Source organism: Pagrus major, chromosome 13 (assembly GCF_040436345.1).
Source record: "Pagrus major chromosome 13, Pma_NU_1.0".
Lineage (NCBI taxonomy): Eukaryota > Metazoa > Chordata > Actinopteri > Spariformes > Sparidae > Pagrus > Pagrus major.
The window spans coordinates 2,947,075-2,964,184 of NC_133227.1; the positions used below are offsets into that span (position 1 = coordinate 2,947,075).

At 39.8% G+C, this 17,110-nt stretch overlaps 1 protein-coding gene across 1 annotated transcript in view; it reads right to left on the reverse strand.

Annotated features, from left to right (window-relative positions):
* Nucleotides 1–8,635, reverse strand: part of LOC141007250 (roundabout homolog 1-like) — an 83,200-nt gene extending 74,565 nt beyond the window's left edge. The window contains exon 1 of the mRNA XM_073479599.1: nucleotides 8,578–8,635. Coding sequence (XP_073335700.1) covers nucleotides 8,578–8,635 — 58 coding nt within the window. The remainder of the gene's footprint in view (nucleotides 1–8,577) is intronic.
* Between the last annotated feature and the right edge of the window lie 8,475 nt (nucleotides 8,636–17,110).

The following is a 17,110-nucleotide window of genomic DNA, read 5'->3' on the forward strand; positions in this document are numbered from 1 at the left end:
TCAGAGTTCAGCGTGGATGAGAAGCAGCTTCTGGGGCTCAATAATATCCTGACCTCTTTTTTCACAGCAAACCTGCTTGTGTCAATCACTTCCACTGGCCAAATATCATTTTAACTGTGTTCCTGACAAATTGCTTTTCACATCGTTTTTGCTATGAAGTATTGACGTCAATCCTTTTTTTTTTTTAAATCGCTGAATAGTTAAAAGCTTCCCCTCTGATGAGCTTTTCCAACTGATTTTCACAAGGTGATTAAAACTGCTCATCTGGTAGTAATTTGAGAATTTATCTGTGTGAACAGCTTTTTATTTGGCTCCATTCGCAGAGCTGCTGTTGATCACACATGTTGGCACTGGGCTCAGGGGTTTGGTTGTTGACGTAAGGCAGAAAAGCCCAGCTTTCCAGTCTGGATCGCCATGTTGTGTGGATTGACTTTGAGGGTATGAGTCCAAAAGTCTCTCTGTGCTTTCATGATTATTATGACAATCGCAAGTGAAGTGGACAGTGTGCGGGAGTCTTTTTCCTGATGATTATTATGACAGAAAATGCTTTACCTGGTGTTTCTGAGGTAGACTTTGTGTGCTCTAATAAATTGCTTTAAGAGTGCAAAACTTAGCTTATAATCTGAAAAATCTTGGCAAAAGTTATAATGATCTGCTGGTTGACGAGACGTTCACTCAACTGTTAACTGTTATTGTAATTATTTGTGGAAAAAAAAGCTGAAGGCAACAATTTGTCATAACTCTCATTGCCAAACCAACACTGATTGGAATAAAGCAGCTTTTAAAGTCTGGCTGCAGTCCACACTTGATACCAATCTTGTACGTCACAATAAAGTAGTTGTTTGAAGTGAGCAAAACAGTGCAGGTATTTTGGTTGATTGGAAATAAAGTGTATTTCTTTGCCCTTAGTTCTCATTGGCTTAGAAAGCTATGGGGAGAAAATGTCTGCGAGATTAATGACTGTCTGACGTTTCCTTTTATCTCTGTGTTCATGCATAGAGATTCTGAACATGAAGTTAATTACTGCGTTTCAGAACACGGCCACCAAAGTCTGCAGATGTCACAGTGCACCACTCTTCCTAACACCTTGACACTCTCCCTTCCCACACTGCCTTTCCTTCCTACGCCCCCATTAACCTGAGGCAATTTTTTTTTTCAAACATGATAAGATGCCATTGGCTACCATACCACTCTGCAACCCCTAGTTGTATGGACTTCTGAAAGATGGCCTTCGGCTACATTGTAACCCAGCGCTGCATGGGGAAAATGGAATGTAAGAAAGTACAGCCCGGATCCAAGGCGCTATTTTTCTTCTTTTTTGATGACACAAGTCTTAGTTATATAAACTCTCGGGTTGAATTAGCAGATGGAAAATTTGAAGATTCTTGATGAGAAAATAAATAGATTATTTTTTTCTTGTGAACTGGTCAGGGAGACATCAAAAGCCTCAATGAAATGTAATAAAGGCACTGTAATATGATGAGGGAAATGCAATCAAAGAAGCTTAGGATATTGCAATGATGGCCATTATTACCATGGAATAGATAATGGCATATCATAACCACCTCCTCTATCACATCACTTGTTAGATGCTGTAAATCCCTGGATCAAGCAAAGTAAACAAACAATCTCTTTAACAGGGTTGAAATTTTGCTTCAGAATGCAGGAAATCAGCTTAAGAATCTAAGAAGAGATCGAACAGAAATACTTTTGCTTTGCTTTGGCAAATATCTCCCCTTAAATCATCATTCACAGCGCGTCGCACGTCATGCAATTCCTACATAATACAAATATCTCCCACCGGCTCTCCCACCAGTTAATGAGCCTGCATGTCAAAATGCTCGAGATGCTTTGAGAGACCGCATTCCGACCCCAACCTCTGCTTAATGAAGGTAACATTAGGTAGGTCCTCTCCCTGTAATAACAAGGTCAGTCCTGAGGGCATAATACTCATACTGATCCACCCGCTCTCCTCATCATCGCTGAAGGACTGGGGCTGGGTTAGATGTGTTCTGATCAAGGCTGTCAGAATAAATTTTGATATTAGAATGGCAAGCTAATGTCATAAAATCATCAAATCAAGCCTGACAAATGTTTCAAAAATTGATTCATTTTTTTAACAGTCAATTGAACTGAACGCATCAGCAGCTCCCAGAGCCTCGGCTTATCGACTCTATAAGACAAGTCACCGGGAGCATATGGATTCTATTGATTATTAGCCGCCTGACTGGCGAGGAGATGACTCACACAGAGGTAATCTTGAGAAGCATCTCTGAGGTTTATGACCTTTAAAGCTGTCCTTTCAAAATATTAATTCTCCCCATTACTCTCGAGGAACACTGTCCAGCGTCACTCTGGAAGCAATCACTGCAGCATTTCAATCACTGCCAGCACAGATGGACAAGCTGTAAGGTCACATGGATACAACGTTTTGTTTTAGTTTTGTTTGTCTGATAAAGAAAAAAGAAAGATCTGACAGGCTTGATAATTAGAGTGTACAAGGTGTGGGATGTCTTCACAAATCACTTATAAAAACTGAAAACTATAAAGAGCAGATTTATTTAGAGAAGTAATTATCCAAAGTGCCTCAGCACACAGCCAGCTGGACACTGACCTCAGAACAGGAAATGGAGGCCAAAGGAGAACAAACAGCCTGGAGAAAACCACAAACCCACGGGAATTTCTGAGCCAGTCTATCCAGATGAGCATGGCTATTGGCTCACTATTTAAGGTTCTCCTCACAATTATTTTGGAAAGGAACTGAGAGTAGCATCTCGGGGTGGCAGAAAGATTAACAAATTAACTTAACATGACAAATAGTTCTGCAAAGCCATATCGTGTCAATATTCGGCTTATTTTTGTGGCGTTCGTCTGCGACCTTCATTTTTTTATGATGCGATCTGTGACACAGTCGACACAGCCACATTTTATCAGCCTAAATAGATAGACAGAATAATTTGGTTAGTGCAAATTGTGTCTGGCTAATTTAGAACATCACTGAGGTGGCAGTGACCACGAAACTTCAAGTTTAATATTTCAACTTTATGCTCAGCTTCGTCCCTTTGTACCTTCAAAGTAAAATTGTGTTGTTTTAATAATTTCATTACTTAATCACTATATGAGACTTTATATCTTCTTAGATGGAGTAAGTGTTGTCTTTTCCTGGTTTTAAAGGCTGCATTACAGTAAAGTGATATCATGTTATGAACTTTCCAGACTGTTCTACTTCTCCTAATACTTGACTTTACCCACTTAGTCATTATATCCACATTAATGAAGATTATTTATCGAAAATCACATTGTGTTAATATTTTGAGAACGTACCAATGGTCATCCCTACAATACTGTCAATATTTGGTAAAATATCATTATCTTCATTATAGTTGCTCAAGAAGGCATTATTGTGCTTTAATAAGAGCTTTCTCATGCAAACAATTGAAATAGCTGACTGGACAAATGACTTATGCTGTGGTTCTTTTTACAGAGATGAGGTTGAAGGAGGGCTGTGTGAGGATCCCTCAGGCACAGAACCTGCTACCTCTGTAGGGAGGTAAGATAGTAATTGATCCGCCAAAATAAGGAGTAGTGTGTGCAGGAGTGTGTAGGTATGTGTGCGCCCGTGTGAAGGTGTGATGACCTGTGAACTCCAGGCCCCACAGGCACTTGTTAAAGCTCTCAGTAGCTTCCCCCTCCCCAGGGTTGGCAACCACGCTCGGCCTCACAGCACCACAGGAAACCAGCGAGTAAACAAGGGAAACAATCATGAATCACAGCTTTCGGCACACAATCCACAAACACACATTAATAAAAACAAGCTTACGCTAACACCATTAAGTATGCATTTATGCACATTCAGTCAGATCCAAACAATTGCGGCAGGGTCTGCTGGGGTTTGAGAGACAAGAGGGAAACAGTCTCGGTTATTCTGCTAGAATAGTTCTCGAGTTCTCATGAGTATTTGTCGAGTAATAATGACCCGAAAACATCTGTGTCAAACAACGTTCATTTGGCATGACCTCATTTTTACGAGGACTGAGTGTGTGGATGCTCTGTATGGCAATGAGCTCACAGTCTAAGGTTTAAGGTGGACGTCCGACTGAACTCCATCAAAATATAATTGCAGAATCAGCTGATTGAAGTCCAGAAAACCGGGTTTGATGGATCTAAAGGATTCGATGCTGAAAAAGCAAGGTTTGCCAGAGAGGCATGCTAAATTAGCATTCAGTGCACCTTCTTTAAGAAACAGAGTAGTTTCAGCACATTCTCAGTCAGCATGAATAAAGCAGAGAGCAGCCACACCTTGAACACATTTCTTATTCCTCTCCCAGATGTTGAAGTATTCCAACGAATAAACAACATTAATGAAGATGCTTTTCCAACCACGCCGTTCTCCAGCGAAGCTTATTAGCTGCATTATTCCTAAGAAAAGAACAGAAGGAATTTGACAATTCCATCCAGCAAACAAAGGAATTCCGGTACAAAGATGTCCCATCGGCCCCATCATCCATAGCGAAGAAGTCCTCATTAGCAGTGGGACTCAGCTCATCACTGTCACCATCACAAAGACTACAGGGACTCTTGTTAGCTTAGGGGGCAACACAGTAGGCCAGCCTCTACCCAATCAAGCCATCATTGCTTAAAGTCCGGCGTTCTGTAACAAGTGCCGTGCAGTATTTTGGGTCACAACAGTCAACCTCTCGCAGCAATGAGTGTCAGTCGCCGAAGCAGCGTGAGTAAGTACATGTGAACTCTGACCGGTGCGCAGCTAACTCCAGCAGGTCAGCCACATGTCTCAGTCAAACTGTTCCCTATGGGGTTGCACACTGCACTGCACCAGTGATGGAATTAAGCTGCGTTCTGCTGGTCTCTGAGCCCCTCTCGTACTCGCTCGTTCTCTGGTAACACACTGATGAGAGGGTCTGTAAAGGTAAAATAAGCCTCAGAGGACCTTGGTCACTTATTGCTAAAGTAATTAGCCTAGTTATTAGTTCAGTTATGACGATATTAATCCTGTGCGCTTTGAAATCTGCAATTGTGAGACAACCGTGAAAATAAAGAATACCAGGAGGGGCCATTCTTTTATTCTCCAGTGATTCCTTTTTTTTTTGGATAGTGTTTACAGGCCATCGAACAAAGCAGGTAGAATGGCAAGGCTAGTCACAGCATCACTCTGGGGATGCATAATTTAGATCCGCGGGATGAAAGGGACAAAGCCATCTCGACACAAGCATATGCTTTTAATGGCCACCATTTAGATTATTATGTATCATCCAATTACCGTTGGCAGATTTATTATGCGGATATTAAACTCTCAGCGAAGGGGCGTTCAGGTTTCCCTTTGCTCCGAGTACGATGAAGTCACTTAACAGGAGTGACTTTAGGAGCTCGATGTTTTAATGATGAACCATTTCATGTTTTTATGCTACAGTCAGGATACCATAGAGGGGATCAGTTGGTATACATTCAACAAAAGCAGGTTGGAAAAAAATGTTTGATTGCAATTTGTTAAGCATGGATCGTTTTCAAGGACAGGCATATGAGCCTGGCAGCTCTCCCAGCTATAATGTTTGAAAATCCCTGCAATCTACGGGGGGATAGGGATGTGGTAAACACACGCACACGCATGTTTAAACAGGATGTGCCGTGTGCATTTAGTGTTCCTTATCAACTCTTTCAACTTATATATTTTGGCTGACAACTGCAGTACTGGGCCCATCAGAGACAATATGTCAGATATGCTCGATTGCACTGTAACTGTGGCCAGAAACTAAAAAAAGAAGAAGAAAGCTCCCTTTGCTCGGTGGTCAAGATCATTGAATACATTCCTCCAGTAGGAGCTAGGTTTCCTGTACGGGTTCCTCAAGTGAATAAAGCAACAGTTAGGAGCAATTAAAAGATTTTATTGACCCTTGAAGTCTTTGTTGACAGTTTGTTGCCTGCACTTAAGTTCAAATTGCCGAAGAATCAGAGAACTTGCTCAAAGATTACAGGGGAACAGGACAACATGTCTAACTTAAGCACACATCTCCTTGAATACTCCTGAAACTCTCAGGATTGCGTGGTTACCAAGTTTGTCAGTTTGGAAATTGAGAGACAACGAAGTGGAAAATTGGTGTCATACACATTTTTGTCCTCTTGATGTGGACAGACAAGCCTTAGTATGTTTCCTTTTTAGATTCACCACTGAATTTTAAGAAAAGAGTTGGTAAAAGTCTGTATTATATCCACATGTTTACACTGTACAGCACGCAGCTTCTGCTATGGGATGTTTGGAAGAACATTTGGTGAATCATCTTCGGTTTGGAAAGTGTTATATAAATATACTTATCATAATATGTTAATTTCGAGGAGTGGTGAAACAGCCAAGAATAACGTTAAACCCACATGTATTCTGAAGCGGGCAAAGCTTGGAAAAAATCTGCCTCTATACTGTCAAATAAAGGAAGTCCAGCAGCAGAGAAAGACATCACTCACTGTCAGACTGCAAACGTATTGTTCTTTTTTCATTCTGTGACCACTGCTAATGTTACTGACAGCTGTCTTTGTCTTGCAGTGTGAACACAACTGGCGCCGGTGGGGAATCTGAGGGACCCGAATTTTCTAAGGTTACTGGTGAATATTTTCACAAAAATCCATTCAGTAGCTTAGAATATGCAATATATACATATACAGTATAGCCCATGTATATATGTTTACATCTCCGATTCCTTAAAAGTTGGAAGAGTGTGTAAAATGGAAATAAAAACAGAATGCAACCAGTTTTACCAGAGCCCAATTAGAAATGCTCGTTATCCAATCATGTGTTTTAACAAAGTGGTGAACCTCCCCCAATCCTTGCTAATGAATGACTGAACCATTGGAGGATGCCCCTTTCATATCCAATCATGACACTTTCACCTGTTACTGTTAACCCTGTTTACCTGTGGAATGTTGTCTTTTGTTGCTCTTAGAACGTATTGCTGGCATCAAATTCAGATTATGCATATATTTATAATATGGGTGTATACCAAAAGGATTAACAAATGATCACATTCTGTTATGTTTTACACAGCATCCCAACTTTTTTGAAATCCATTCAGTCATTATTCTGCATAGGTGTGCTGTTGGCCCTGGTGTTTATCGTAATGTATTTCGGATGGTTATTGTGCATTTTCAGTCCTAGTGGGTAGAGGAGGTGATGTATCCGGATGCTCCTTCAGTGAACACACCTGTGAGGTTTGCTGCTTGACTGTGACACAGTGTCTGAAGTCAACTGGGATCAAGTCTAAAGAAAAAAATGTGCTTGAGGCAATAAAGTATAGTGGTGAGTAGAGATGAGACAGTAAAATATATTATCGGGGATCCTTATCCTGAGTGTTTTTTTGAATTTCCATTATCAGGGTAATCCTGAGTCGAGATAATCATTAACGTACAGTCCTTTATAGATTTGGGGATTTTTTTTTAATCGGCACAAGGGTGGAGCCCGCATCTTTTCAGTCATTCCAAAATCCTAACCCTGTCACCATGGCTGACAGTGCAGCTTGTGCATAGTATCCTCACACAAAAAAAGTTAAATCAAATGTGTGGAAACGTATTCAGTCATTCCAGTTCGCACTCAGATCTCCATTAGCGCAATATTTTTTCTTAAGCGCTATAGTGCAATTTGATGATAATCTGGATAATATCTGAATTACAATTATTACGTCCAGGATAATCAGCACTCTAAAAAGAACTGCTCTTTGCTGATGTGTACCACACTCACCACCTGCAATCTCAGTTTTATATCAGTGTTATGCTTGGGTTAATTTTCCCTAAATGAACACTGACCTTTAAACACAAAACAGCACCAATGGCAGGTACACAGCATGTAATCCAATGCTTTTTTTTCTCTCTGTCTGCAGCACACTGCCTGAAGTTACTTTATTTTTTTATCTTTTAAATAGCAGTGTGCCTACGAATCTCCCTCTCTCTCTCAAAAATAACAACATTCATTGAAATATCTCTGTCTGGCAGTGAATGAACCATACATGACATTGACATAGATACAGCCTCCTTTCTATCTATTGGCAATAACACATCCTCACAAGCCTGACTGGTGCAATGGGACTGCCCAAGTCTCTCTGTTCCTCATTAACCTGCAACTCATGTAATGCATGCGCCCACTGAGGACTGAGGATGATAACCTACTAGTCCTGCTCTGACTCCTCACATGCATCTGTGCATCCCATTGACGCTATCATACACATAAAACACACTCTCACATGAACCTGACTCTATCTTCCTTTTTCTTGTCTTTTCTTTCTTTTTTTTTATACTTATTGTGGCACTTCATTTCCACTAGTGTGATAACAGCTGCTTGCGCATATAGATAGATGGGTCACTTTCAGCCACCAGGCAGCGAGCAGCATGGGTAAGGGGCCACATGCGGACACAGAGAAGAGGTGTCCGAAAATACCCGCACTGTGCCACGGATCAAACTTAGACGATTCTGTTCCAACATCGCTACTGATACTACTTTTGAGCTTTTATTTTGAAACTTCCCGTCCCGAAAAGTAAGATATAAGGAAAAAAGCTGCATCAGCAATGAGCAAATCATACCTGAACAAATCTGTAGAAATGCCAGTAGACAGTAAATCCCCGTCAAACAGGCAGGCATCATTCAAGAGCAGCTGGACACGGTGTAAATCCAGTCAGAATGCGCTTTGCCGGTTGTCTATTTCATCTAAAACCGCAACTTCTACCGCAGAGCCGGTGGTGAGGGGGTCCGGGTTGGAGGAGAGTTCCTGAACTCCGCACACAGAAGAGATAATAATGTTCAGAGCTGCTCCTCGCACAGTGAATTTATGTTTGAATCAAAGTTCAGATCAGTCGGAGACATCGTTGAGAAGTAATCCGCTCAGCGCCACTTGGGTTTCCTCCGCTCCTTCTGTCGAACTCCTCACTTCCAAATGCTGGTAACTTGGCGGAATTCATCGGTGATCAGAGGCGCTGTAAGTTCCACTTCAGGAGCTTTCCGCGGCTGAGTAGAGAGCAAAAGAAGCCAGAGAGTGAGAAAAGCGTGTAGTTGGGCTCACTTTGATGGTTCAAATGTGTAGTTTTACCCCCGGTTTCGTGGGACTGGCGCTGGTTGGATGAGGCGCCGTGCGTCTCTGCGCTCACTGATGGTTTGGTTTTCCTACCCAGTCGGAGGCTTTTTCTGTTGTGCGCAGGAGATTCCTGCGAGTCAGGCACCATTTAACCGCATAAGGATACATTCACAACACGAGGCTCCACTAGGCTTTCACATGAAGCCCCTTATGAAAAAAGATCCGGGCAACAACAGCATGATAAATGTTGGAAAAACAGGAAAATGACTGCAAAGCATGGGATGTGGTTGTTGTAGTTTTTTTTACATCCAATAGTAAGAATATCAAGTCCCGTAATACAAGTGGTTTCAAGCTGAAGCAGACTGTGCATCGGATTGGCTGCACAGAATTAAACGATTTAAGTGTCCATCATGATCAGATATGTTAAGAAGAGCCTTTTATGAACTGAGGAATTCCCAAACCAAAAATGTGCTCAATATTTTAACGCGTGTCTACAGTTGAAAGTGAAGATAAAAAGATATTTTGACCTTGATGAATGATTTATATTGTTTTCATCCTCCTATCAAGACAGAGGGATGTGCACTTTCTCTGGGTCCTTAGTAAAAACCCAAAGGAAGCAGCTCAGGTGTCACATATGAAGAATACTGTATTCTTAATGAGCTATTAAATGTGCCTTCATCCACACCCAGCAGCAGCAGCAGCAGGAATGTGCTTCTTCTTCTTTCGATGACAAAAATCGATTTTTTGAGTTTTCACCCTCTGACCTCTCAACACACCACTGGGAAATTAAATGACATTCAAAGTGCACTAGAAACATAATGCCGAACATATTATGTCTGGCTACCAAACATGTTGAAGTAATAATCACTCAGCCTGAGTGAAATTCTACTTCAATAAAATGCATTTTAAATTGAGAAAGATTCAGTTAATATAGTGTATATCACTGACCTGGTGAACCTCAGCATGTCTTTGGTTATCTAAGCAGGCCAGCACTCCCTCTGCTGGCTGCAGGCCTGCAGCACAGTCTGCTGCAAAGGCAGTTGTAATAGCAAAAGCCATGACATCCCCTATGTCCTCCACTGCGGTTATAAATTAGAGTAGCACTTTAAAAAACATCATTAATAAACGTTAAATGTACGGTTAATTAAACTTGTTTCACAGTTTCACACAAACATTTCTGGAGCTTCACAGCAAAATGGCATTGCAGTATTCCCTCTAAACAACTCAAGTAGATGGGGATTTGTGTATGTAAAAAAAAAATACAGCAAAAGTAAACTGGCTCCATACAGCTCGTCTGGCTTAATCCAAGTCTCCGGAAGCCCCAAGATCCCAAATGGATTTGAAAAGGCATTATTTATACCCTTTTGTAAGCCATAATATTCACAGTTCCTGCTTAGCTAAAAGTGCTAACGTGTACCTGTCTGAAGTAGGCGCACAAGTCGTTCTAGGGTGTAAATAATGTCTTATTTTACGTCATTTTGGGATCTCTGGGCTTCCGGAGACTTGGATTACACCGTACGAGTTGCATGGAGCTATTTCATGTTTTATTTCAGTTGTTTATTAAGTTTTAAAACAAGTCCCTGTCTACTTCATTTGTTTAGGAGAATGCTGCAATGCTGTTTTGCTGTGAAGCTCCAGAAATTTTTGGTGGACTACAAAACTTCACCTGACTTTTTATCAGCATGGGGGTGAGGAGATAATGACTTAATTTTCATTTTTGGGTGAACTTGTCCTTTAACAAAAAGAAAAGGAATCCTTTGTAACCAATCATTAAGCCATTGTTCACTCTAAAGTAGCAACTGATGTTTATAAACCTTTACAATTGCTTTATAAATGAGTTCTAAAGCAACTAACTATTAACTAATGTTTAATTAACTATAAATGTGCCATTTATTAATTACGGTTGTAATAAAGTGTTACCCAAATTGCCAATTTTGAGGAGGTTCTAGTCTTTGTTCTGAAATACATTATTGGTATTCAAGGTTAAAATTCTGTTTGCTTCCTAATTCTCCTTCCTCCACACTGAAGTCTCCAGAGCCACAGTTGGATAAGCAGGCAGGCACAAACTGCATGACACTACAAAAATATGCCAAGTTGAGTACATGCATAATTTCTGCAATAAAAAGAATGTTTGAAAATTCCTTGACATATGCTGCCAAAATTAGTAACAGAAGAAAAGAGATAATTATGTATTTAAACAAAACTCGTTCTCTGTGTCTCACTCACACGCCACAGAAAAATAGCAATGATGCTTCTTGTCTTTGAATTCACATTTAGACTGAATAAAATAAGTTTACGTTCTCAGCCCTCCCTGACCTCCCGCCTCAAATCCTTTAATTGCCCATTGTGGACCACTGGTGGCTCTGCTGAATGGAGCCTGCTCTCTAAGATGAGCCATCACAGTTGGTAAACAACCAGTAAAATATGTGAAATTACAGTCCCACCACGAGCACAGTTCTGCCTTTATAAAAACATGCACTCAATTTTTTTCCAATCATGAAACCCTTTCACACTCCTCGTTGCCTTCTTGTGTGCATTTTCTTTTTTTCTCCCATGTTTGCAGCAACATAATGGTACTGCAATTTGTATATATATATATATATATATATATATATATATATATATATATATATATATATATATATATATATATATATATATATATATATATAGCCTACATTTTTGCTATTTTTCTTGCCATTTCCCTCAGTATTCTGCGTTAATTATTTGCATTGTTGCTATTGTGTTTCTTTTTCCCTACGAGACAATCAACAGGGGTTCTGATTGTTCACATTCCTATATTTCTTCCAAGTCAATATTATCCCCACTATATGACTCTGGCAGCTCACTTGGCTGAGACTGATTAACTGCAGTAGTACCATAACACTGTAGAGGACAACATGATCTTGGTATTGTAATAACTGCATAATTAGTCTCATTTCATAACATTTACAGGAATAACAAACATTAGGGCTAAAGCACAAATGATGGTTCAACAGCGGAGCTCTTTATGCATGTGTGGCCTCAACAGTGCACAATACATGTGGAGTTGGTATGTTCCATCATGCATTTCACATTTGGTCACAATCCAAAGCATCTCCAACACCAATATTTCCCGGAACAGATGGTGAAAAAATGGACACAAAGACATGCGCGTCTTCATGGCAACACAGCACAGAAAATGGCAAGGATTTCAAGGAGGCAGTGCCAAGAACAGAGACCTATTTTTATTTATTTATTTCACTCCAAAGTAGCTTTCCAGTTGGTGCAGAGCCAGGGGGAGAAAATATCTCCAAAAAGCACAAAGCCAAATCCCAAAAATATTTATGAAGGAATAAATAATTTGGAATCTCCACAGAGCAACAAACTTGGCCTCGACGAGCCCTCTATTAGTGACTGTTGATTGTTTTGCCCATGAAAAATACAGACTGTTGTTTTTTTGTGTCCGTACCTGATATCAGGAGTGAAAAGCAGTCAACTGTATGAGCTGTGCAGATGTATGTACAGACAATGTGTTTGTAAAACATCACTGCCATTAGCTGCACCTTTCACAACATTATTTTCCCCACTCCAGCTTTTATTTTCCATACTGATTCTCCACTCTACCTTTTACCTATAATCTGTGACAGCTCTTTGGGTCTTTCATTTCCCCCCACTCGTTTATATCCCTGCCTATTTGTCAGTAGCTCAGGGTCGCACAAAGTGTTGAAGCAAAATGAGGACAGCCTTCACCATACGCAACACAGTGAGAAAAGCTCATGCAGCGGCCATGCCTCTGCTCTTCTCGATCTCCCTCCAAATTGGCAAACCCGCAGCCACCCGGATGGTCTTATCAGTCGTTAAGACCTGGCCATCCTTTCAACTTCTCACAATCTTACTGTCATCTTTTTTTCCTGCTGGGCCACAAAGATTTTAGGTATGAAAAAATAGGCTTCTTATCTTGAGAAAGGAGACAGATAAAGAAGCCTTGTCTGAGCCATTAGCTCCACATAAACTACGTCAGATGGAAAACCAGTAAAAGCCCCAATTTAGATTCCATAAAAGAAAAAAAAATGATATGGTGCCCATTTAGATACGAGGCAAAAAAACATTATTATCTTAGCATCTCATTTTCTGTTTGTGTTAAATTTATAATTTGCTCCAGGTGTCAGCAAAGACTGCTCAGCGTGTAAGTCAGATTTTGTCAACTTTCAAAACCATGGTGTCTATCAGGAGGGAAGAACTCTTAAACGTTGAGCTTTGTTCTATCCCACTACATCCCATGTCAGAGCCCTTCCCATAAAATGTCAAAGCAAAGGGAGAGGGGATTGAACTGCGTTGGCTTTGGACACAGCACTTAAGGTCTTCGGCTGCTGAACTGGCATTAAGTGGTATTAGAGTCTTTGTCAGCAAAAGGAAACTGAGTCCTCTTCCTGGGAATTGGGTTCAACATTGTGTCTGTCAAAGGACAAATACAGAATCAGCACAACCTTGAGCACCACTTTACTGACTGCTGCCTTTGTCAAAGCTTATTTCTTTGAAACAGTTTTTACAAGATAAACCAAGGAAAAGGTAGACAGCTTAGAAATAATATGATAAAAACCAAAATGCTATTTTTATTAGACTGAGCAACATATTCTGCTATCAGTAACATAAGTATATTATTTGACTTGGAGAAGGTGCAAGAGTACACTTTTGACTGATGGCATCTCATGATGGATTAACTGCTCTATAGGCTGCAGTAACAACACCATGGTGTATGACAAGAGACTGAAGAATGATAGCGATGTTGCGCAGAGCGCTAGGCAGGTAAGATCTACACGATAGCTCTTGATTGCTCTGTTAAAGGGAAGTATGATTATTGTTTCATATCCAGCAGAGTTGTGTATTACTTAATTGTTTTCGTTATCGTGTATTAAGCTGAACAATGTAATCGCTGACTGGATTATGTTTAGAGAGAACTTCTCTATGAGTGAATTAAATGCCTTGGAGTCACAATGAGGTGGCTGCAGTTGATGGCGGACGTTCAAAATGCAGGACTGTCACATCAGAGTCAAGGGTTCATGTCAGGACCAGTCTGTGGTTAACTTTAGGCCACAAAAGCACTCAGGTTAGAGAAAGCTTGTGATACCAAAAATATTACCTCTCAACTCACTGTTGCCTTTTTTTGGTAAACAAGTGCTGTCAGTACCTAAAATCAATATGTTCTGTTCACTGCGACTGGATAGTGCAAGACTGCATGAAGTATGTTGTCAATAAAAATTTCACTGATACGTTTAGTATCAACATTTTTGGGACTTGTTAAGAACTTTAAGAACATTTCCTCATTATGTAAATAGAAAACATAATTTGGTCGCCATTACACTTCTCTCAAATTGTACTAGCTGTCACACAGTTGTATCAATGTAATTTCTAGGAAACAGGGCTGCATTTAGCATTAGGACAGTACCTTTGTATCCAAAGCTGTTGTCTTGTTCAGATGCTGGTTCAGATGCAGGCGTTTGGGTGATGACTTCACGGTTCCCTCTGTGTCTATCTGTATCTGTACAATTAAAAAGAAAACATACATAATTGTAAGATGTCTCCTACTTTATGTAAAGTCCATTCTCAGTGTATATGCACTGAAAGTCACACTTGTGTATGTTGAATACTGCACCATGTCACAAAACATGCTCTTGCCCTCCCTCCTTAATTTTCAGTTAGCAAAGAGAAGATTTAGACTTTCAGTAATGAACGTGAAAACACCCTTCTAGTGTGAAACTCTGCACATACATCAAGCTCAAACATTCAACTGTAAGAACGAGAAGAAACACATTTTTGTGACTGGAGGGGGGCTTTAACTAATCCATGTATGACATGGGTGTCTTTTTTCTTTGCCTGAGTTAAACCATGAACAGGAAACTAAGTCAATAAATCTCACTGACAGATGAATGACTTTTAAAGGGGCAGCCACGCTGAAGAAAACTGTCTTTTTAGTCCTTCAGACCAGCTTGTATGGGAATCTTCCTATACTACTATTTGGTTCAAGGTTCAGTATTATATTTATTATAGGCTGCCAACAGTTGGATTGGTAGATTTAAGTCTTCCATTTTTTTCTTTTATATATCTATTCATCTTATTAGGATGTGTCTTCATTATCAAGAGGGTGGTGGAATAGAGTCAAAATCAAAAACAAACAAACAACAATGCACCAATGTCCTGCAAAGCAGACACCGTTAGTTTGATATATATGGATGAAATACAGCACCTACAGATGCTGAAAACTGTTGCTGCCATCACAGTGACAACACTGATTACACAAGCTGCCTGAACACAGTCTATTACTCTCCAGTGCATGATTACCCTTTATTTAAACAAAGAACTTTTATGATCATTTTTGAAACTGTATAAAGAAATGACTCAATCTGAGTCAGACGATGACTCATCAAGTTGAAGTTAGTTTGCGATTGTTTCATAAATGAATGAAGGGACAGACATATTTCCCTTGCCACTAGATGAATACATTTTGCTCTGGAAGCACACATTAGGAGTGCCTACTCTGTAAGGTGTAATCAAATTTAATCATGCAGTCACACAAAGTGTAGGAAGGCATTAACATCTTAGTCACAAGAGGAATACGATCTCCTCTGTGTAAGCAAAAACTAAATCTAATGCAGCACACATCTGAAACTACTGACTGAGCAACCAATAAACCTTCAGCACAGTTAGGAGCCCTCGAAATTGCTGCATCATTGATTAACACCATCTGAAAAATGAGAATTTTACGTAATATCAATTTATTAAATGCTTACATGCAAAGTCATAAAGTTTCCATTGATTTACCCATGTTTTATACAGTGACAGTGGCAATGGCCTCTAGTCATGATGTTGTATGAAGATATACCACTAGAGGGTGCCACTACTTCATCATGTCATTGGATTTAAAGCCAATAAGCACTAACCAAGGCATGTATCTCACTTTTCTTTTTTGTCATTCTCGTGTTATAGTGCAGATTTTAAAAATGTGTATAAACTAGAAATTCATTTACGACTATGAAATAATTGCTATTGATTATCAAAATGTCTATTTGAAAGCCAGAGATGTACAATAACTTTGTATGGTTGCAATGCATAAAGAGACATTAGTCGCACTATAACAAAGCCGTGACGATGAGTGTCTATGTGGAAGTTATGATACATTTCATTGTTCTTATGAAGTGAGACATTAAACCTTTCTTGAATAGCTGAAACTGCTTCTTTTTCCTCTCAAATAATTGCCCATGGGGATTACATTTTGTCTTTATATCATACATGTTACTATAATACTGAATAAATGAGGACAGACAACTTCAGTCAACTTAAAGCTTCAGCCAAATTGGGGGTGCTCTGCTTTATTGACGTTTAACAAAAATAATAAATACATGTCTTGAGTTCTGTGTCTTAAAGTCTTTAGCCACAAGAGGACAGCATAACTGCACCTATAAGGTGCTGAAGTTCTGCTATTAAAAGAGTTTTGGTGAATATATTTTTCTTTGTTCATATAGATCAAAAGCTGACATCTGAGTCAATTTCAAAGCATTTCATCGGGTATTCAGAATGGCAACCATATCACCAGGAAGATAGTATTCTGTTTAAGAATATATTCCGCTTTATGTGAAAAACTGTTCAAAAATATTGTCTTAAAAGTTATTCTATCTTTGTATTTCTGAAAAACCCCAAACCCTCACAGCCTTTTGATCTCTGCAGTGCACAAACTGCTTTTGTAAGTGGACACCATTTTGAGTAAAGTTAAAATTGAGTAAAATTATTTTCTACAGTGTTTTCACCAAAGTAGGGTTATAAAATCAACCCAACACTTCCTCATCATAAAAGAACACTACATTAATGCAACAAAACATTAATCAAGACAGAAAAAAATACTTTTGGCGATGCTATGTCACATGTGTCTGGTTAATGAAGAGATTCTCACCTGAAGTGTCCATGGCAAGGCCCTGCTGCAGCTGGTTGACACAGAGCAGGCTGGTGAGAAGGAATGTGATAGGTGATTGTAGAGCCAACATGGTCCCAAAAGGCCCTGCCTGCCTTCA